The sequence below is a fragment of the Copadichromis virginalis genome, linkage group LG19 (genome assembly GCF_057382275.1).
Source record: "Copadichromis virginalis isolate Kocher_CV1m ecotype Utaka linkage group LG19, C_Virginalis_male_GT1.1, whole genome shotgun sequence".
Classification (NCBI taxonomy): Eukaryota; Metazoa; Chordata; class Actinopteri; order Cichliformes; family Cichlidae; genus Copadichromis; species Copadichromis virginalis.
This window is the reverse complement of record NC_140636.1, coordinates 27,690,452-27,714,118: the sequence shown is the minus strand read 5'-3', so window position 1 is coordinate 27,714,118 and position 23,667 is coordinate 27,690,452. Positions and strand designations below refer to the sequence as shown.

Below are 23,667 nucleotides of genomic sequence, written 5' to 3'. Positions count from 1 at the left end.
AGCACTCAGCAGTTTGTGGATTAGGGTGCCTTCTTTAACCCACCCTCAGCAGCCTAACTAGGCCACACTCATTGTTGTTATATTTTGATTAAATGCAAAGCTGTAGCATAATTATGATGAGCTGCCATAAATATGATAACATGGGGAGAAAGCATAAAGATGTTTGTTTAACTTTCATTCTTTTTAACAGGCCACATTTTTAAGTCAGCATCTACATTTATCAGTATCACAGTTTATTGTGATCATTTGTTTGCTTTTGTCAAATTCATAGAGTAGTTACACTATCCTAGTTAAATAAAAATAAATACAAAATATAGAGTTTTAGTATAAAAGCACTTATTTCTTTTTATTGTTAATAGCCATGCTAAAACCCAAGGGAGTATACAGCTCACATACAGAACCATGAAGCATTTTAAGCTCATTTCCAGTAACAACTATTGCTATCCTGAGTTTTTTTTTTTTTTAATGAATATTTCTGGTCAGACACATATAACAGACAAAATGTGAGTTTCTTCATATCCTATTAAAGCTGAAGAGCTGAACCAATTAGCCAGCTGCCACAAAATATGGATGAAATTTGAAGTCTGTATAATTACGGCGAGCTGTTCTTTTGTTTTTTCTTTATTTTCTTAATTTTATTGTCTTTTATTTTTATTCATTTGGCAGTGGCAGGTTTGGTTTTTAGCTCCTGTCTTTATGTCAGAGTGTATATGAGCAAGTCATTATTTGTGACTACTGTGAATAAAAATGTTATCATTTTTTATAGATAGCTGATAAATACTAACAGCTGAAAAACTGAATGAATGTTAAGTGAATGGAGGAAATTTATGAAATTTATTTATGAAAATATCCAAATCATTTGTCATTAGTAAGAGTGACATGAGGGTGCTTATACATTGCTTACCTGGGCAAATGATGGTAACAGGATGAGGAGAAGGCAAGCAAATGGAGGCAGTTTTGTGCTCCTGCCAATGTTGTACTGGGAAATCCTGCGATCTGACTTTCATGTGGACGTTGCTTTGACATGTACTGCCCACCTTCTCTTCACAGCAGCAGCATTTCTTGATAGCAGTGCACCCACACAGTGGTTTGAAGGCTATGGAAAAGAGTTCAAGGTGTTGATTTGGCCTCCAAAATCCCCAGAAGTCCAGTCTGTAGTCAAGTTCACAGACCACAGGACAACTTCAGAGCTCTTGTGGATTCTGTACCTCAGCGGGTCAGGGCTTGAAAGCACAAGGGGACTTACACAGATGATTGATGGATGCACACTGAAACACTCTTACTTTAGTGCAGTACGCATGGAAACAAAAGTACTGTAACTTTATTGGACTTCCCTTCAAGTGCAATATTCAGTGTAACATTGTCACTGTGATCATTTTAAAACCTTTTATAGAAGTCATGTGATTGATTTAGACTATAGGTGTCAAACATAGGACCTGTTGGCCAGACCTGCCTTGGCAAAGGGCTGAACAGCACTTGTACTTAAAGAAAAGGGAGCATGGTGTATGTGTAGATAAAATTATTTAGGGGAATCGTTTTTCTGTTATCATCCACTTGGATTGTACAGATTGGATTGTATTTGGACAAGGAACTAAAAGGAATTTCACACATCTTGATTAGATTGTATATAAGGGTAAAACTTACGGCAGAGGTAGCCTGAAGATAGCCTGAAGTTTCACAACCCAGTGGATGAATATCTGATTTCCCAAAAAGCTCATTCTGTTCATCTGGACATACAGTTGTTTGTATGTGTGTGTTTTGGATGAATAAGTGTTTTAATCTGTCTTTTGTATAGACCTAATTTCCATTTTTAGGTAGCGTACAGAATGTTTTTTCTTTCTGTTAAAAGGGAGTTTTCCTTCCCACTCTCGCCAAGTGCTTCCTCATAGAGTGTTGGGACTGAATGGGTTAACAAGTCTGAAACTGAAGGAATGCAAAGTAAATGGAGGTTAGAGGTCAGCATTGGGATTCATTACTAAAGCATAAGTGGTCAATTCTGAATGACTACTGTCTTCATTGCATGTTTAATTTTCACAAAACATTCCCAATCAATGCTGAAATTTTGCTGGTGTGTCATTATCGCAACAGAAGAGTAACACATTTTCATGTGTGTACTGTATACTCGCTGTCTGATATTCATCAAAATAATAATAAAAAAATATCAACAATTATTTAAAATATTTTTAAGTCTTTCAAACAAAAAACTCATGCAAACTATATATAATTGTATTTATATAATATAATTGCACTGATCCCTTTAATTATTTCAATAAATAAAAACGCTACAGATGTGTTGAATTTCATTTTGCATCATATCTGTGCATCTGTGTTTTACTCGCACTAAAAGGCGAAAGAAGCTACTAAATAGAGCTCTACGTTACTTGAACAAAAACAGAGAATTTGCCAACCTTGCCCCGTTTTTCAGTCATACTCCAAAGAGGAGGAGGTGCCCGGCCACACATTGTAATCTCTCATTGGAGGAAAGCGGTGTCAGTCGAAGCTACTGGTCGGTGTGGATCCGCATCAAGCGTACGCAATAACATCTGCGTCAAGACAACCAGAGACAGACCCAACAATAAAACACCATATGCTGCCCAAAATAAAACCACCCTAGCAGTTTACTTTTCTAAATAAGTATTTTAGTGGCTTATTATTGTTTGAAAGCGATAAGAAGTAGTGGAACTACTAAATCTTGAAATACCTTGAATTAATTTTGGTTCCACAAACATGCCTTTTAGCGTTGCTTTCGTGCAATATCGATTTTTACAAAAAGCTTTGCCAACCAGGAGATTTATTTTGATAGTACTTGGCGGAAGCTGCAGTTTTACTGTGGTGAACTTGACCCCCTGCGCCTTCGTCATCATCCGTACACACGGCGGCGACAGGAGCTCCTGTATCGGCAGGGACGGGTCTCCCACCGCTATTCTCTGTCTGTGCGGAGGAAAAACACTGACAGAGAAGAAAGACGACCGCGAATTTCCTCCACGAAGCTCCCTCTGGAAACTCCGATGGATTAATTTGATTTTTCTGCGGTGAGCGCGCTTTTCTTTTTCTTCTGTTGAATTTCAATTGGTGCGCCAGCCTTGTCCCCTATTTTGCGCTGTGGAAAGCGAGTTGAATTCATCTCGAGAGGGAGAGAGGCAGAGAGAGCAGATGAGATAAATAACACATTTTGAGTGGCTGCAGTCACGCCAATCTTTACTCCGAGTCTTCCTCGGAGGGCTGGCTTTGTGTGGTTTGCGTAAACATTGCCCTCGTTGAGGAAAAGACTGTGAGAGCGGTGATGGTGACTGTGGATGATGTTTTGCAGTGATTCTGGAGAGGGGGCTCTTGTGTTGCAGCAGAGATGGATGCGCTGCAGAACAGAGCTGACCACTGAGGCCATGCACACACACACACCTAATAAACGCCAGGCTGGCCTTCGGACAGCCTCTTAATTGTTTAACTCCACAGGAATTATCATATGCTTTGAGTTAATTGCATTGCCACGCTGCTAAACATCCAATTAAAGCTGTTCCAGTCGGGTTATCTCATGTGTCTGGAGGTGCAGCCATCCATCTTGTGAGCAAACACTGGGGATGATATGTGTGAGCTAACCCCACTGTTACCCATGTGCAATAAGTTAGTCAGCAGTTATTGTTTTGGTTGTTAAATTGTTCAGTCAGCTCCCTGAAGGCCTGAGTTCAGCCTGCCTATGAATGAGTGCACAATTGGTGTGCATGGTATGTATTAAATTTGAATGAAAGGAGTTGGATGTTGTGCTTCGTGGACCGTGCACTTTTCCCCTTTCAGGCTCGCTCTCCCTTATACAGTTCAACCTGCTGGCGCATAATCTGCCAAACCTGAAATAAGTTATAAAGAAATGCAGATGCTTTTCAAAATAAGGCTCAGTTGATAACTTTAGTTTAAGACCATTTTGGTGGTTTTTAAGATTTTTGGAAGGTGTTGGTTTGTTTTGACATCTACTGTGATGATTATCATTGTAAAATTAATCTGTCAAGCAGCAGAAAATAAATTAGCACTTAACTGTAAAATCATCATTAAGCCACATTTGAAGATATTTTTCTAGTTTCTAAAATGTGAGCATTTTCCATTATTCTAAATATTTAGGAAGACTTAGTTGTTTGGGGGTCTGAAAAAAATCAGGTTTCATTGATGGAAATTGCAGTGGGTATATTTTTTTGTATTCTGATGTTTTGGGCACTAAACTAATGAGAAGTGTAAAACAGCCACACATTTTTTGCATTTTTTTTATTAATAATATAAATAAATCAAACAAGTTGCAATTTATTTCTTTTTTTGGGGGGGGGGGGGGGGGTTGCATCTGCTAATTGGCTTATCGTTGTAGATCTGCGTCCAGCACTTGTGCGCCATGTGGCTCGTGCCAGTGTTTTACACTTTCCATCAACTCAAGTGCGATTTTTAGTTCTGCCGGAAACCTTCCATCCTCCGTTCCTGTAAACCCACCTCATCATGATTTCCACTGGATTCTTGCATCGACCATTACCCTCCACTGGCACAAGATTTGGAAAGAATCATTTAAACCCTCAGTTCAGACTGTCAGGCAGAAGCAGCAAGAATCTGCTCTGGTATCTGGATAACACTTTTTTCCTGTTTGGAAAGTGTTCACCTAGTCTGCACTGGTCTCGCTGACTGAATAGACATACACAATGGGATCGGTGATTTAACAACATGACTCAAGAAGCTCAAGTATAGACACTGTGACACTAAAACACAGCTAGGCTTAAACCCACACGCACGTACTGTATGAATCTCAGCTGCGTGTTTTATAACTAGCTCTGTTCATTCAGCACACGAAGAATGCTTTGAAAGCTTTAACAGTGTTTCATTGTGCTCATAATCTTGTAGCAGAGTGAAAAGTGGCCATTGTCTCGTTGTTGATACACTGAATGAACTCGGTTGTCTGACACAAGCAAATGTTGTAACTATTCAGAGAATGGCAGCCATAAGGAGGAGATTGTCAGCGTTGTACCAAATCCAGCAAACATAACAGTGGGTTTCACGTGCATTCAAATGTCACACAGCTTTTCTTAAAAAGGGAAAAAAAGATCCTCTGTTGGTTCGTTGGTCTCGTCTTTGTTCCATGATCAGAACGTTGAATTATGGAGTTGAATAAGGTCACAGTGAGTGCGATGCCAGTGGGAGGCATGTGGGAAGTTTGACCTTGTTTTGTGCCTTGTCAGTGATCTGAGTGTAAAAGGACCCCCACACTTCAACTTAAACAGGATACCTTTTAAGAAGATGTGTTGAATTGCAAAATAGACTGAGGAAAGACTGTATTCTGGAGGGATTTGTTAGTTCGTAGAGGTTAAATTATCACAACATTGCCAGATGTAATGCTCAATTGACCATAATTTCCACAGTTTATTAGTCAAAGCCACGTTTCAATTTGTTTTTCTAAGCTGAAATAATATCTTGTAAACTTGTTACCATTAGGTTCACATGTAGCAATTACTCTGCAGACTTGTATGATTATTTTATATTGTAGCATTAAGACTTTATTGATCTCCAGAGAGTGAGAGATTAATAAGGTTACAGCATTTTAAGGAAAATCTAAAAACATAAAAATTACTTAAAATGATGAAATGATTGAAGGACTTGCTGAAGTCAGTCAGTTGCACGTAATGTTACATACTTTCCCTGAGCTCAAAGTTATGCACAGATAGATACATATTTCATAATCTTGTAACACTTAGGAAATCGTCAGATGTTCCCTTTTTAGAAGCTGCAGATGTTACACTCATTCTTACGTAATTCTTAATAAAATAATTGTTGCTGTTTAGGGAATTTCAGTCTTTTTCTTTTTTCTTTTTTTTAGTCTTACACATCCAATTATCTTTTTTGTTCTTGCTCGTAACACAAATCAGACTGCAGATATATTTGTTTTTCAGGCCTGACTGAGTCTCTCCTGGTAAATCCATCAGTTAGTCTGTGCGACCCTGACATGTCTGTCCTTTTAATATAGTATATTGATTGCAGCTTTACTCCAAATGACCCACTATCTCATTATGGCCTCCAGCGCTATGACTGTTGTTATGGATGATTAACACTCGAGCTTGTGCGGCATCAAAATAAAGGCTTTCATTTGGGTAAATTAATTTCCAGTTGAGCCGAGCGGTTGTGACAGATAAAGTAAAGCTGACCCCGTTGCTGTGTGTTCGGTACCCATTCAAAAAAAACTGCTTGTTCAGTGGTGCATTTGATAAAATAGTGTGAAAGCCGATAGTTACTAAAAACAGGTTGTGGATTTACCTGTGGTGGTAGGCGTGATGGAAGTCACTGCAGAGGGTGTCCTACAGCGATATTCACAGATATTCCTAAAATTCCTCACATTTTTTGATGTTTCAGTTTACATATGTTCCATGAACACCTCATTTATGGTCAGCTTCTTTAAAAAAAAAAAAAAAACCTCAACATTTTAACACAGATTTTGTGAAAATTAAAAAATTAAACCAAAAACACCAACAGCAGAAAACTGCAATTTATTGTCCACTTGAGGCTTGCTCTAAAAGGAGTTGGTTTCAGTCCAATTTACAGCTGATGGTAAATGGTAAGTAGCAAAAACGTTTTAACACGTTTTTGGTGAAAAACTTGAGGCCTCTCACCTTTTCCTTCTCTTTGGCTTTTGAATTAACTCTTACAGCACATTGCAATCTTGTCCCCGAAGGACCCTCCTGATCACGCCATTGTCACTCTCTCTACAGCAAGCTGCTCATTTGGGTCTGAAAATAGCGTGATGATTGCTATTGCAGAGGCTGAGGTGGTCATGCAATACCCAGGCTGTGCCATGAAAGGGAACAAGCCCCGAGGCTTTGACGCCATCATCTGCTGGTTTGGTGTGGGGGGTTTGAGTAGACTTGCGTGTGTCTGTGTCCATCTCCACCATGATGAAATGCAGCGAGAGCACCAATCTAAAACTTATGTTGTGATCTCATACGTAGTGTTGACTCATGTGTAACCGGAGAGCAGAAATGTATCTATGATGAACGCTCGTGAAACTCTTATTAAATTACCGTGTAAATGTGAAAAGCTGCTGATTCACCGACTCATCTAAAGGATTCTTTATCTTGTAAATATGAGATTATTAATTGGAATCGCAACACAGACATGATTTAATGTTTACAAATACACACTGTGCAATAAAAAGACCACACAGGGAACATGTATGAATACTATATTAAGGCAAAATGTTATAGATTCTGTGCAGCTGAATGGTAAATGTATGCTAAAGCTACAGTAGTCCCTAGTCTTTTTAACTTGAAGAGCAAGATTTTCATAATCCCCACAGGCAGCACAACGACATGAGATTTCCCCTCATTTACTCTGATCCCTGCAGGAGTGGAGGCAGTGCTATTTCAATCACTTGAGTTGAAGAGAAAATCCACCAGAAATCAGACTTCACCTGCTCAGTTAATATATTCTGGTGCTACGTTAGTCTTATTAACGCCACGTTTAGAGGTTTTTGTATCGACGGGGAAGGTGAGTAAAGAAATGCAGTAACTATGGGAAGTTAACATTCGTGGCCTTGATATTGTTTTTCTCTCTGTTGTGTATTCATAAGAATTTATTTTTATTTTCAATGCCTGACTACCTCAGGTCACCTCTGTCATTCGCGTGGACTTCGGGCACGGTCTTGTTAAATACAGTCATGTGATAGTTCCAAGTTCTAAAACGAAGTACCCTCATGATTCAGTAGTTTGTAGTAGAACAACCTTTAGAAGTTATAACTTGAAGCAGACGTTTTCTGTATGACTCACTTTCTTACATCATTGCGGTGGAATTTTTGCTCAATTTTCTTTTCAAAGATGGTTCAGTTCATTGAGGTTTTTAGACATTTGTTTATGCTCAGCTGCCTTAAGGTCCCACCACGGCATTTCAGTCAGACTGAGGTCTGGACTTCGACTGGGCCGTTACAACACTTTAACCCAAATGGCCAAGCTTTAGCTGTCAGACAGATGGCCTCACATTTAACTTTAGAATACTTTCATATGCAGAGAAGTTCATGGTCGAGTCAGTGACTGCAAGGTGCCCAGGTCCTCTGGCTGCAAAACAAGCCCAAATCACTCCCCCTCCCCCACCGTGCTTGACAGTTGGTGTTTGTGCTGGTACGCCTCGTATCTCCAAACATGGCTCTGTGTGTTATAGCCAAACATCTCTACTGTCCTTTAGACAGATGAGACCACTTCTGAGGCCACTTCTGTTTTAGACATTTTGTAGTTTGTTCAGATTCAACTTTGCAAACGTAAGCTGTGCTGTCATGTCCTTTTTAGAGAGAAGAGGCTTTTTCCTGGCAACCCTTCCAAACAAGCCATACTCATTCAGTCTTTTTCTAACTTTACAGTCATGAACTTTAATATTTAATAGCTAACTGAGGCCTGCAGAGTTTTTTGGGGTTTTTTTGCAGTTTCTCCGACCATTGAAGAGTCTGACCTTGGGCTGAATTTACTGGGACGTCCACTGTGGCATTGCATTACCCACACACCTGAATGCTTCAGTTATATGGACAAAACGTTTTCACATAACTGTACATTCATAGCTTTCCTGGCCAAATAAATACTGTAATGTCCCAAGCCGAGTGACAGTACTGGATATGTGGTTTTCTTTGTTTTTGTTTTTTTATTTTAAATTATTTGAATTGGACTGAAATCACGACGTGTCCCAGTCCTCCTTTTTTCTTTCTCCATACAATTTTGAGCCCTGATGAATTCACACTCATCGCCACCCAGTGTTAACTTGGTTTGGAGGCCGTCTTTGGTTACTGTCAGCTGTCCCGATACTAATGAAATCACTGCAACATGTTGAAAAGACACGTTTTGAACTCAACTGTGGAAAATCAATTCATTCTGCTGTGTTTGTAGTACTGCTGCTTCTTCTCCTCAGTGAATTGTTAGAGCGGATCCCCTTTTTGTTTTATATCAGTTCTCAGATGTCGATTAAAAAGTCAGAAAATACCCATCACAACATCCTGAAGTCTTCATTTACTTGCTTTGTCCAGCAAAAAAAGATAAAACAAACAGTAAAATAGGGCTGCCACGATTAGTCGACTAGTCACGATTATGTCGACTATTAAAATCGTCGACGACTAATTTAATAGTCGACGCATCGTTTGAAGCTTTGTAAGATCACAAAGGACGCAGGAATGAGTAGTAGGATTTAAGAGTGTAATAACGGACTGAAACAGAAGATGGCAGCACTGCATGTACAAGGATGCCAGCTGCCGTTAAACCCCGAAGAAGAAGAAGCTGTGTCCCAGAATTCATAGCGCAGCCCAGCGCAGTTGTCAACAATGGCGGCAGCTAGTTAGTTTTAGCTTTACTCTTATTATTCTTTCTTGGTCACAAAATAAACGTTTAACATATTTTCAGGCGAGAATGTAGCTGTGTAAACCTCAAATATCTGCTCAGTTTATCAAGACACCACATATTTTCAAAAGCGCTCCGACGTTTTCGGAGACGTCTGTTACCCACTAGCTCGTTAGCTAGGCGGGGGCAAGGCTAACTAGAGCCGTGAGAACACCGGACTCCCGGCAAATCGTTTTCAAACCCACCGCCGTCTTTCGCTAGTCAGGTTAAACATATATAAGTCACTTAGATAACTTAAAAATGTTATTGTTTGGCTTTCTTTAGTATTTTATTTGTTCCTGAGTAAATCGGTTTGGCTGAGATTAAAGTTATAGTTTTTGCACAGCTAAAACTGTCAAGCAGACAGCTGATTATCAGAAGTGTGAGACGCTGGAGAATATACTCCGGTGTCCTGTTATATTTTAGAAAGCAAGGAGTTTATTAAACTTCACCGAAACAATCTGCAAATTTCATTAAAAATTAATAAACTACCATATTGTCTTTATTTTTAGTTAGCACAAACACTTCAAGCTGTAAGCTAATGATAGTTATATAAGACCAGATGCTGCTGGTGCAATAAGCTGTACGCTGTACGTCCAATGGATGATGATCTGATTAGTCACTAATCGCAAAAATAATCGGTGACTAGTCGACTATCAAAATTATCGTTTGTGGCAGCCCTACAGCAAAACCAAGTGTGGAAGCACTGAAAAGTCCACGTATTCGCTTTGAATATTGCTTCATTGCCATATTGCCATTCATATATAGGATTTTTACATTTAAATATATCAGCTGTACTTTAGAGCAACGTGCTGTAAATACCAGAAGATTGGAGATATAAATATAGATGTCAAAACAGATTATTTTATATCTGAAGGATTATTGGAGACGCAACAGCAGCCGTGCTTCTTGTATTTCTGTCTGCGGTCTCTGCTTCGGTCAGAGCTTATACTGTAATGCTGCTGGGCTCGTTTCTTCTTCTGCGTATTTTATGGGGTTTTATTGGCAGTAATGAATCACAGTGATGTCGGTCTCTCTGCAGCAGTTACGTCCTTTTGTTACTTAAGCAAACTGGAGCTAAGCTGTATAGTGTGGCAATAATGAAATCCTGTATACAGAAGGAAAACTCAGTTTTTGGTGTCAGAGTCCCTCTTGGTACTTTTTCCATGCAGGCAACACAGCAAGGATTTTTCTTGTCGAATGAATGAATGAATGAATACAATTTTATGCAGCAGAATTCGTTTTTCTAGCTGGTTAATCATCAGATGTAACGTGATCTTTCAGAGAAATCTGACCTCAGACTTAGCTTCTTCTGGACAAAACTGCTCTCTCTGAAGTATAATAGATAAGCATTGATGGGTTTACAACAACTTGCACTTGAAAACCACTTTTGGTGTTTTGCAACTTTGCAACAACAATAATCATTTCAAGATTTTGACACTGCACCATCATGTGACCTCTTCTCAAAGAGGGCATTATTTCCCGTTCATCTGATACGTTCATGCATTTTCTCCTCATCTACATATAGTGCTTGACTTGTTACATTCTGCAGCATTTTCTCCCACTGTGCAGCAAGTGACACATCTGTTTGCACTTTTTGCCTGTGCAGGCATTAAAGTTTCTTGCTAGTAAATGTAAAACAGGCCTGAAGGGTTTGATCTTATACTGTGTAGCTTTGCTTGTAAGCATTAAGCACCAGTCCTTCAAAAACAAGCCTGTGGTTCCTGCTTGTTTTCTGCTTGGAAAATAGTTTCCTTAGAAAGACGTGCTTATTTTCCAATATTAGCAACATTACCTGCTGTATAAAGGCAGATTGTGCTTTTTGGGGGGTTATACAGCTGGGGTAAAGAGCACTGGGATGATTTCCCTTGTCCTCGATCTGTTGCAGTGTTTACTTTTGTTCCGAACACCACCTCTCTCCGTTCACCGACACTGTAAACAAGTATGTTTCCAATTAGCTGCCTCTGAAGTCAGCTGCCTGCTTATGCCATTGAAAGACAGCGCTGCTGCCGGGGCCCTCTTCTTAGACATGCTGAACCGGTTTCACGAGCTTTCAGGGCTTAAAGGGGGGGTTGGGGAGTGGGACACGGCGAGCCAAAATGTTCATTAACTTAACTGGGTCTGCAAAGACGGTAAGGCTCTTTTTAATTGACAAAGCAGAAAGCAGGCTGTGTCCCTCATTTCAAAAACTGGTTTATCTTTGCTTTAGTGAGGACAAATGTTCCATCAGCGCGCGTGTGCGTGGCTCCTTGTAAAGCAAACAAAAATAAAGTAAATGCTCTCTTGTAAAGTCAGTGGCTCGGTGTAGACTCTTCTCCTCAGTGTGGTCATGCAATCAGATGGAAAAGTAAACTGTGATAAGTAGGGCCATTAAATTGTTTTACGGCCAGTTTAACTGGATATTCTCAGCATAAAGCATTAATGCGAGCGTACATATGCAGCGGTCATATTTACCGAGCACATACAGCTGTGGTGCATTGTGTTCCTCCATTTAATTAGTAATGCATCTTTTAAAGCGTCGTGTTTAATTTCAGCCTAATTGAAAGATTTTTCAGAAGACTCTGTGGAGCTCTCAAAGGAAGCTCTGAAATAATGGGAATATTGAATCATAATTTCCCCAGTGGAGACGGCTTTTGAGCTATTATTTTACCTAAGTGCTAATTCCATCTCGCTCTCTTTCTCTCTCCACCCACAGACAGTAGAGAATGGGCTGTGTCCAATGTAAGGATAAAGAAGCAGCAAAACTCACTGATGACCGGGAGACCAGCCTTTCGCACAACTCGGGCTACCGCTATGGGTCCGACCCCACTCCGCAGCACTACCCCAGCTTTGGGGTCACCACCATTCCCAACTACAACAACTTCCACAGCGCAGCCTCGCAGGGAGTCACTGTGTTCGGAGGAGTCCACACGTCCTCGCAGTCTGGGACCCTGCGATCTCGGGGAGGCACAGGTAATATTAGACTGTGAATGAATGTGAGCTATTTTACATGTCTTAAAAATATTTGTCACCTTTTAAAGGGCTAATGTGCATAAAAACTGCAAATAAACGGAACATTTGCATAATTTGAACCTGAAAAATACATCCATCCATCCGCGTCCGCTTATCCTGTTCAGGGTCGCGGGGGGCGCTGGAGCCTATCCCAGCTGTCATAGGACGAGAGGCGGGGTACACCCTGGACAGGTCGCCAGTCTGTCGCAGGGCCAACACACAGAGACAGACAACCATTCGCACTCACATTCACTCGCACATTCACACCTATGGGCAATTTGGATTAACCAATTAACCTATCCCCACTAAGTGCATGTCTTTGGACAGTGGGAGGAAGCCGGAGTACCCGGAGAGAACCCACGCAAACACGGGGAGAACATGCAAACTCCTCACAGAAAGACCCCGGCCTGATGGTGGAATTGAACTCAGGACCTTCTTGCTGTGCGGCAACAGTGCTAACCACTGTGCCACCGTGCTGCCCTGAAAAATACATGAATAGAAAATATCACATTTTAAAAATGATATGAATTTGGTTGCCCGGAATAAATTCACTGAGTACCCTGTTGGAAGATAAACTTACACGCTGTTAAGTAATGGGTCAAATTACAAATAAAATGTCTAATTTAAACTGTCTAAAAATGTCTCTGAAGGCTGCTAGCTGCCGGGTAGGATGGATCCATTCTTTCATGTTGTTGTGTGCTTACAGAGCCAGGTGGCTTTATGAGTTAGTGTTGTTTTCTCGTCAGCTCAAAGCAGTCTGGCTATTCTCCTCTGACCTCTGGCATCATCAAGACATTTTCACCCCGAGAACTGACACTCACTGTATATTTTCTCTTTTCCGGGCCATTCTCTGCAAACCCTAGAGATGGTTGTGTGGGGAAAATCCCATCAGGTCAGCTGTTTCTGAAACACTGTGACCAGCCCATCTGGCGCCAACCACCTTTAAGTATTCAAAGTCACTTAAAGTCAAAGTCACTTAAATGACCCTTCAGTTTGAACTTCAGCAGGTCATCTTGACCATGCGTACAGGCCTAAATGCACAGACTTACTGCCAAGTGACTGGCTGATTATAGATTTGCATTAACAAGTGTATGGCCTGTGAATATAGATGTTTAACAAAAAAAACAGCTTATGTTGGCTTGTCAGCTTTCTGTTCTCAGAATTACAGGCTCAACTTAAATAACGGGTGAAGTTCGTGGCTTGTGTGCCATTTACTAAATGAATAAGTGAGCCTTCTCTTGTGTGTAGTAGAGCCTCAAAATGAATAGAAATGCCCTAAATTATGACCAGTTCTCTGTGAAGAACAATGACAGAGAGCAGACTTTTTGCTGAAGAGCGCTTCAAATGGGGAGAAATAAGCTTTACACTCTTTTGCTCGAAATTTGAAAGCTTCGTATCATCAGATTTATAAATCGCCACCATCCTTGCTTTGATGTCTGTGACGTACTTTGAACCCTTTTTGCGGTTGAATAAAACCAACATCTTTGAAATTGCCGTCGCCAGCTCGCATGAACAAGAAACTACTCTAAGAGGGGGAATGAGAAATAAAATGCATGTCTAATTTGTACAGTGAAGACTTGAGGCGTAAGAAACTGAAACTATAACAGATGTAGAGCCGAAACTTGATCTGATCTGCAATGACCTCAACGGACAGTGTGCAGATTTGGTCGACATTAGGATTGCAGCTTGGAGGATTTAGATCAAATCAGAAAATGAACACTTACAGTTTTAGGCTTATTAACCGGTACTGGCAGATTTTTGATTGGCTTCCCTCATCTAGACCATGATAGCACCAAGTAGTATCTATATTTGCTCGTTAGGTCTGCAGTTTTATGTTAGTTAAGTAGGCATCACAAGTCAGTTAATAACAAAAGTTGTTTTTGTGAAATCTTTTTTACCCCATCAACTTTTTTTTATTATATTTTTTGCCTTTTTAGAGTCTAAGTGCTCCTTTCTTGTTAAACTGAGATCATACAGCTGTCATTAAGGTATCAGGACATAAATCCAAATCAGTTAGTGGCAAAGAGTTTGCTTCTGTAAGCTAAGCTTTGTGTCACACCTGTAGCAATTAGCTTTTTAATATGAATGTTTTACTTTATTTGAAAAAATAAAATGTCCCACACAAGTCCTTAAAAGTAAAACATCACCATAAATCACAAACTGCGCTGAAACATCTCAAGAGTCTCCAAATTGTTGCTTTTATTTAAAATTTCTATAAGCGAAAAACTCCCACAATTCTTTTTAAGTTAGCGCTGCTAGTGAGATGTTTGGAAAGATAAAAGAGTAGAAATTTGTTTTGTTTCTAAGGTGAAAATAATGCAGCAGATGGGGTGTAAAGAATAAACAAAGAAGGCAGTAATATTTATTGCCGTTACATAAGCCCCATGTGTTAGACAGATGAACGAACCCTACAGTAAAAATGGAATGAAAAACCCACCGCCATAATATTTCAGCCACATAACCGCCACATGCAACATTTTTGTTTTGCGGCAGGGGTGACTCTCTTTGTGGCCCTTTATGATTATGAAGCCAGGACCGAGGATGACCTCAGCTTCAGAAAAGGGGAGAGGTTCCAGATCCTCAACAGCACGTAAGTGTGAAAACATCTGCATGACAGCACCAAAAGGGTGGTGGTTGTGTTTTCCTTCTCTGGTCCGGCTGTAACAAACGTTACACCGGCACCAATCTGACAGACTTAACCGGGTCTGTGAGGTTCTTGGATTCTCCTCACTTTTTGTGTAACTACAGTGATTTGTGTTGCTTTATCGCATCTTTATAGGAGAATTAAACAGTCAGACCATACTTGCGGGCTGTGCGTGGGCGTTTCCCATGGTAAATGCTGACTGACATCTGAGAGCCTCTGTTCTGTCTCCCTGTCATTTTGTGTTTTCTCTTTCGCTGAATCCAAACCAAGCATTTCCCCTAAATCCAACCAGTTATCTCAGCTACTCATGACAGTCAAACTTCAGTCCCTAACTCCAAACGGAATGGGAGGTCCTGCTGGAAACATACACTCACCAGCCACTTCATTAGGTGCACCTTCAGAACTGCCTTAATTCATTGTGACATAGATTCATCAAAGTGCTGCAGAGAATTTGGTCCATATTGACATGACAGCACGACACAGTTCTTGCAGATTTGTTGGCTGCACATCCATGATGGGAATTTCCTGTTATACCACATCCCAAAGGTGCTATATTGGACTGAGATGTGGTGACCGTGGAGGCCATTTGAGTACAGTGAACTCGTGTTCGAGAGCCAGTTTGAGGTAATATGAGCTTTGTGACACCAGACATTATCCTGCTAAAAGCAGCATGTCAAATATGGCGCTTAAACAATGCGCATTTAGTGTTTAGGAGCCCACCACTAACCTAAAGTAGATCCGCGTTGTTTACACCAGATGTCTGTCCCTTCTCTTCTGACCTCTGGCATCAACAAGGCATTTTCCCGTTCAAACCATTCTCTGTAAATCCTGGTTGTGCGGGAAACTGACACCAACAACCATGCCTCGTTCAGCGTCACTTAAATCCCCTTTCCTCCCCATTCTGATGCTCAGTTTGAGCATCAACAGGTCGTCAAGACCACGTCTACATGCCTAAATGCACCGAGTTGCTGCAACGTGATTCGCTGATTAAATATGTGTGATAGAAAGCAGTTGAAAGGTGTATCTAATAAAGTGGCAACGAGTGTAATTCTTTTTTTAAACCAGGAAATGGTCTATAACAAAGGGGAACCAACAAGCTATTGCTAGAACATTTACATATTTATATATAAATAATATATATTTGCACAAGGTTGGAGGTGATTCCCACTGGATATTATTTGGGATATAAGAAGCGCATTTGTAAATGGCCTGTATTTATATAGCGCTTTACTAGTCCTTAAGGACCCCAAAGCGCTTTACATATCCAGTCATCTACCCATTCACACACAGGTGATGGCAAGCTACAGTGTAGCCACAGCCACCCTGGGGCGCACTGACAGAGGCGAGGCTGCCGGACACTGGCGCCACTGGGCCCTCTGACCACCATCAGTAGGCAACGGGTGAAGTGTCTTGCCCAAGGACACAACGACCGAGACTGTCCAAGCCGGGGCTCGAACCGGCAACCTTCCGATTACAAGGCGAACTCCCAACTCTTGAGCCACGATCGCCCCGTGGCGACAAATGAGCAGACTGTCCAAACGTTGTCCTGAAAATTATAAAGCACTCAAATCATAGTTGCGAATGAAGAGCTTCAGCTGTAGTCAAATTTATGAATTCAAAAACTGAGTTTATAATTTTAATTTCAGAATGGTTAAATCACATAAGGGTGGTCATGCACGGGGGTCTCTACATTACAACTGCTTTGTCTTAGATTTGCACTAAAACAACAGCATTCAGAGTATTAAGAAGAGTGCGTTTATTTCCTTAAATGTAGTGCATCCACTCTGTTTACACGATGAGTAAATGGTGATCTAGCTCTGTTAAATCCACCCTCTCATTTTTCAGCGAGGGAGACTGGTGGGAGGCTCGTTCTCTCACTACAGGTGGAACTGGATACATTCCCAGCAATTACGTAGCTCCTGTGGACTCCATCCAAGCCGAGGAGTGAGTGAAACTTTTTCATTTGAGCACACGCTCTCACACACAGCCTCCACGGGTCTCCGAGGCACGGCAGCTTCATCACCAGAGAGCATAAATATTTCAGAAGTCAGCTCATTGCCTTTGTTAGATGTGACATGGTTGCACGCACAGTACAAATAGAATATTTAGGAAAGCACTGAAAACAAATTTCCCACATCTTTTTTTCCATTTCTCCTCCTTCCTTCAGCTGGTATTTTGGTAAATTGGGTCGAAAGGACGCAGAGAGGCAACTGCTCTCCAACAGCAACGCCAGAGGCACTTTCCTGATCCGTGAGAGCGAAACAACTAAAGGTACTCAAAACGAGATGGTGACTGTTTGAACGCTTTTAAACTTTAGGAAAACTGACATGTGTTTGTACATAAGTAAAGGAGCACATTAAAGTGAAAGTAAGTAGAAGCAAATTATTTATGGATAAACCTAGAATAAGCCGTCAGACTAAAGATTGAATAACTTAAAATAACATCACAACCAATCTGTTCTAGGAGCCTACTCTCTCTCCATCCAGGACTGGGATGACGTGAAGGGAGATCACGTTAAACACTATAAAATCCGCAAACTGGATAATGGAGGCTACTACATCACCACCAGAGCCCAGTTTGAGACACTCCAGCAGCTAGTGCAGCACTACTCGGGTGAGACTCTGCTGCTCAGTGTGTACAAAAACATCTTAATGGTATATTGTGTGTGGGATTTTTTTTTCTTCTTCTTTTACACTTCCACATTTCTCATGTGACCCCAAATTGCACGGTCATTTCAGCCAGGGCTGCAGGCCTGTGCTGCAGACTGATCGTGCCGTGCCACAAAGGCATGCCTCGTCTGACCGACCTGTCTGTCAAAACCAAAGACGTGTGGGAGATCCCGCGGGAGTCGCTGCAGCTTATTAAACGCCTCGGCAATGGCCAGTTCGGAGAAGTCTGGATGGGTGTGTATCTTATTCCTCAAATTCCAAAAATTCCATTTTGACTAGAATGCCATTTTTGAACTTGTTGTGATTTCTGAGTGGATTTAAGATTTTGGGAGGGCTTGGGTTGTTGAACCCTGGGAAAAACAAAAGCAAGTTATTAGAATATTTCTAGCTTTATCTAATTCATTAGCACTAAAATAACATTTTGATTCATTTCTCCCATTAAAAAAAAAAAATGTATCCATCTGTGCACGCTCTTAACCGCTTAACCAAATCAGGTTAACGGGGAAGCTTGGAGTCTGTCCCAGCTGTGACTGGGTGATAGGCAGTGTGCACTCTTGGTACAGAGAGAGACAGCCAATGCATGTATTTGGACTGTTGGAGCTCCTGAAGCAAACCCAGAAAATACATGCAAACCTCAGTTTTAATTACAATCTGTTATGTCATACTCTGATACACTTAATGCAACTTTCAGGGAGTATTTGTTTCTAGTTATGTGTTCTACAGATTAAGTTAAAAGAAGCATGGCCTGTTCGTTTTTTCTTTTAATTAGACTGAATGTCACATTTTGGGGTTTTTCTTCTCAGGTACGTGGAATGGCACCACCAAGGTGGCAGTGAAGACTCTTAAGCCCGGCACGATGTCACCTGAGTCCTTCCTGGAGGAAGCTCAGATAATGAAGAAGCTCCGACACGATAAGCTGGTGCAGCTCTATGCTGTGGTGTCCGAGGAACCCATCTATATAGTCACAGAGTACATGAGCAAAGGTAGAGGCTGTTTTAACAGTGTCATCATTGCATACATGCATTCATGCATGCACCTAAATAATGTTGCATTATATATATATATATATATATATATATATATATATATATATATATATATCTCGATCTATCTGCATAGGATGTAGAGTATGTCTCCCAGTTTGCTGTATAGCAAATGAAGTTTATTTCACATTGTGACTGTTGGGCAGGATGCATTTGCGATGGAAAAACATATTTTCAGTTACCACAGCAATACCTAACAAACATCTCACTAAGATGTAACATTCTAGGCAGAAATCCCAGAACTGATGCAACATTAGCACAACGTGATGCTTGTAATGATGTGGCAGCCGAAGAAAACAAAAGCCTGATATCCTGACTGTATTTTTTTTTTCTTATCTTTTCAGGGAGTTTGCTTGATTTCCTGAAGGACGGCGAAGGTCGAGGCCTCAAACTGCCAAATCTAGTGGACATGGCGGCTCAGGTGTGAAAATCTTGATGCTCAGAAAACATGTTCCCAGGGAAGGATGTTTCCTTTAAGAGCTTAACTGACTTTAATCATCTCCAACTGTTCCCAGTTTAGTCATTTAATCTCAGCACTGCTCATTTAAAGTCTTTTGTTTTGGTGATTTCCCAATTTTTCACACACTTTGCACAAATTCCACGTGATTTATGTTGTTTACTGAGAAAGTAAATGTATATAAAGCAAATCTGTGGGCTTTCAGTTTAGAGAGATGCTTCACTTTTGCTGTCCCACTTTTTTAGGGTGATAACATTTGTGTAAATCTTGCTTAGCACAGATTTAATGACCTTGAAGCTATACATTGAGATGATGTTCAGTAGGAAAAAAAACCCTCAATTTCCCAGGTGGCGGCGGGCATGGCTTATATCGAGAGGATGAACTACATCCACAGAGACCTAAGATCTGCCAACATCCTAGTCGGAGACAGCCTGGTGTGCAAGATTGCTGACTTTGGTCTGGCTAGACTCATCGAGGACAACGAATACACAGCAAGACAAGGTAGGCTTCACTCCAACACATTTTCATGAATCCATTGCTAATGCCTTCCTGCTTGTTTAAACCACAAATGAATTAAAATGACGTTGCAACAACACACAGTACAGAAACTGCAACATAGGTTCCAAACTTCAAAACTGAAAAAACTTCCTGTCCCTGTAAATGTAGAATTTATTGTATTTGTGCGTACTTTCAAAGATGAGCAGCAGATTTTGTGTCAGAATTGAGTAATAATTCAGTCACTTTTGAAAATGCTGACATAGTACACACACCTGTGATCTATGTGCTGATGAACTAAGATGAGATCTATGGATCACCTGGTGTGAGTACACACTTAAACTTTCTTTGTGTTTATGTTGCTTAGACATTGTAATAAAGACAATATATGACTACAGACCGTGCTTGAGAAATGTCTGTTCAGTAGCAAAGTTGTCCAGTGGTAGTTTTCTACTAGATTTCTTATGTTTCAGTGAGTCAGGTCAATTATTGACTACTACTGGGAAAAAGATTAGAAGCTTGCACATGTTTTGTCTAACTCTGTTTCTGTAGGATTCATTAAGTTCCCTGTAAACTGCCATCAGAGGAAAAATGTTGGTGGCTTGGCAAAAGGGCTTATTCCATCCAGTTTCACACACGAACACACACACATTTGTGTTTCTGTAACTTCAGAGGACATTGCTTTAACCAAAATGAATTTCATGGATACAAAACTTAAACTTTCCTGATGTTGACCCCTGACCTCTTCACCTTAAAATGCTGTTACTGACAGACTCATGTCACAACATGAGCACTTAGAGCATGCTGCTTTTCTTTTTGAGCAAGAATTTGTCTTGATGGAACCACTGGAAAGCGGATGCACGTGTGGTTAGCGCAAAGACAACCAAAGATGTGTTTATACAGGGGTACGGTGCCGGACTTGAGACCTCTTAAAAGGGCACTTGTTTTACACGAAAATATGCCGCTGCGATTATTGTTTGAAGGATGACGAGGAAGCAGCCAAAACCTGATTCACTCCAGTGTTGTTTCCCCCCTGAGTCAGACGTGAACCACACCAGGAGGACTTCAAGCTCTGTTAGTCACTCTGTCAACATGTTCAGTCACTCATTTGGTAGAAATGAAATGTTTACTTGCTCGACTCGGGCCAAGTGCAAACTGACACGGAGATGGATAATGGAATGGTTCCGTTATTTCCCTGGTGGGATGTAATGATGTCCTTATGTGCCTGCACTAATCAAATCAGTGAAGGGAAAAAAATCAGTACAGTGAAGACTGACCTACTTTAGTCTAGGTTTTGGTGGAAGCCGCTGCTGTGTATCTTTGTGTATATCTGGAGGGATGCAGAAGCAAAATAATAAAAGTTTGAGACTGTTTGTGAAATTAATATCACCTGAATTTATTTTAGGTGCGAAGTTTCCCATAAAGTGGACCGCTCCTGAGGCTGCCCTCTACGGGAAATTCACCATCAAGTCAGACGTGTGGTCATTTGGTATCCTGCTGACAGAGCTGGTGACCAAGGGCAGAGTGCCCTATCCAGGTGAGAGTGCTGAGCTTGAGGGTTATGTAATCACCTCTCAAAACCAATCAAACTGCTGCATTCAGTTAATGCAGGCTGTGACACGAGACTTTGCATGATTTAAAAGGAAAAAAAGCAGTAGTTAGTTGCATTATACATAGAAATGTTCCAAGCTAATGAATGTGAATTGTTCCAGTTTCACTGACATTATAATTCCATTTTAACCTTTATATAAGCTGTCTAGTGTCTATGCGATGATTGCTGCGATGTTTTCAGTTTCCAGTGTAAGGCTTAAGGCGACACCACTTCTATGCAAAGCACTATTTCTTCAGTTCAGATCAAAACGGAAGGCTCTTTCCCGCCTTGACTGTTCACATTTTTATGCTAATCGACTATTACCCCCATCTTAATGTCACATTGCAACCAATAGTAGGTGCAGGAAGTCATCTACTAATCTGTTCCACGATACTGAAACTCAAAAGCAAAGTCTAGAGTAATGCAACTTATGGAAACGGCACAGAAAGACTGCTTACAAACTTGGTGATTTGATGGCAGCACAGCCCTAAACTCTCACTCTATGTGCACCTTTGTTCAGGCATGAACAACCGTGAGGTGCTGGAGCAAGTGGAGCGAGGCTACCGGATGCCGTGCCCCCAGGACTGCCCCTCGTCCCTGCATGAGCTAATGCTACAGTGCTGGAAGAAAGACCCAGAGGAGAGGCCCACCTTTGAGTACTTGCAAGCCTTTTTGGAGGACTACTTCACTGCCACTGAGCCTCAGTATCAGCCAGGGGATAACCTCTGAGCGCCGCGGCCCTCGTCTCATGTCGTTTCACCAAAATTCCACCAGAGGGAGCCAGACACCACGCGTTCTTTCTCATTCTGCGGCTCTAATGGTTTTAAAAGCTGGCAGACTCGCTTTCCAACCTTCAGACGTCATACAAACAGGACAGAGGGGTGCAAACACAGCAACGTGACTATCAGAATTAGAAGTGACTGTCATGGATGAACGACATGAGTTCTGTTGCGTAACGTGTATGTAATGTAAATACAAATTGCTTGTTTACTTATTATCTTTTTTCTGTTTTGTATTCCTTTTGATAATTTGGAAATGTGTGATTTTTTTTTTTTCTTCTTCTTCTTTTTTTCCATTTTTAAATGTAAGGTTACATTTGTTATGGCTCATAGAGAAGTGTGTGAGGCTCACAAGCTGGTTACAGATGTAGGAATAATAATTGTTGGGAATAGTTAGACACTGTGGACCAAAGTGTATCTGAAAATTAGTTTTTTTCCTTTTTCTGGGAGTCCACTGACTTTTTTCTTCTTTTTTCTTTTTTTATAAGGTTAATGTAACAATACTTTTCTCCTCTTCTCAAGGACTTTAGATGTACTATAACACCTGTTCTTGCCTTTTCTTGTTTAGTAATATTCTTATAATGTAAGGGAATGCCTTCATGCTTTACACACACTAACTCAGTGCATCATGGGCTCTTCCTCCCAAAACTGTATGCCATCTGCACTAATATTGTGCATTCATTGCATTCCAGCTTCTGCCAGTGATCTTTTTTTTAGGACTGGCTTAAAGTGACTTTTAAGTTGAGCTTTACGTAATTCAAATGAGGACTGAACTCCTCTCTAACTGCAATCTTCGTTCAGCTGACTGCTTAGTATACTGACAGTATTTTTAAATGTATGTTGCAGATGGCAGCAGGCTGTGTAAGACTTCCACACTGTCTTTATGCTTCAACAGCCAAACAAACTGCCACTTACATGATATGAATGAAGGATGTGTACCTGTGTTTGTCCCTCCATAATGTGTATTTGAATATAACAGTTTGTGAGACCAAATACCTTTTAATTTCATTTTAAGAACATTTCAGCCAGTTAAGAGACGCGAATAATTGATTATTTCCAGGCATTAGGCTTTGGATAGCATTTCATCTTCCTTTACTATCAATCTCCTCTCACTCTTGGTGTGTAATCACATGACAATGTGCCATTTATGTGTATTTATGTTGCTCTCCACGGGTGTAAAAGTCAGCAGAAACTTTTGTATCACTCCGTTTGCCCTGAGTTTAGTAGGTATTCAAAACTTTTGGTCTCTATTTATTGTCTCTGTCTGTTCTGCGTGCACAGCTGTTTTTGAAATAAAGAATCCTGCCATGACGACGCACTATTTAACACTGTTTGTGAAGCTCGTCTGACTGCTCCCATTCTCAAGCAATTTCAGGTTCTCAGCAACAGGCGTGGTGAATAAGCAGACATGACTATTGAAAATGACAGAGTACAAATGAGCCTGTGGTTTTGTTTTTTTTCCCTCGGGGTGAATTTCACGCAGATGACAAGGCTGAATATGCAAATCATCGGATACATGTATGCCCTGAAGCCAAATATCAATCAGATGCATAAACTAAGCCTGTTTTATCCCACGCTTTGTTTTTTTGTTTTTTTAAAGTTCTAATGTGGACTGCTTATAAAAAAACAGTTTCAC

The 23,667-nt window shown here is 40.7% G+C and overlaps 1 protein-coding gene across 2 annotated transcripts; it reads left to right on the top strand.

The window, feature by feature from the left end:
- Window positions 1-2,869: 2,869 nt before the first annotated feature.
- Window positions 2,870-23,342, top strand: fyna (FYN proto-oncogene, Src family tyrosine kinase a). 2 transcript variants are annotated; one of them, XM_085440696.1, is made up of 12 exons: window positions 2,870-3,032; window positions 12,058-12,314; window positions 14,847-14,943; window positions 16,843-16,941; window positions 17,165-17,268; window positions 17,461-17,610; window positions 17,736-17,900; window positions 18,470-18,649; window positions 19,054-19,130; window positions 19,514-19,667; window positions 21,067-21,198; window positions 21,773-23,342. In XM_085440696.1, the coding sequence occupies exons 2-12, from the start codon at window positions 12,068-12,070 to the stop codon at window positions 21,979-21,981; spliced, it is 1,614 nt and encodes a 537-aa protein (XP_085296822.1). In that variant the 5' UTR covers window positions 2,870-3,032; window positions 12,058-12,067; the 3' UTR covers window positions 21,982-23,342. The 2 variants fall into 2 exon arrangements, with proteins under 2 accessions (XP_085296822.1, XP_085296823.1); XM_085440697.1 differs by lacking the exon at window positions 2,870-3,032 and adding an exon at window positions 9,089-9,588.
- Window positions 23,343-23,667: the final 325 nt, after the last annotated feature.

What these genes read in the sequence shown, in the direction of transcription:
- fyna (XM_085440696.1), top strand. Translation starts at nt 12,068, where the DNA reads ATGGGCTGTGTCCAATGTAAGGATAAAGAAGCAGCAAAACTCACTGAT. An exon ending in GCGATCTCGGGGAGGCACAG is followed by an intron (nt 12,315 to 14,846) that starts GTAATATTAGAC and finishes GTTTTGCGGCAG; the next exon opens with GGGTGACTCTCTTTGTGGCC. An exon ending in GTTCGGAGAAGTCTGGATGG is followed by an intron (nt 17,901 to 18,469) that starts GTGTGTATCTTA and finishes TTTTCTTCTCAG; the next exon opens with GTACGTGGAATGGCACCACC.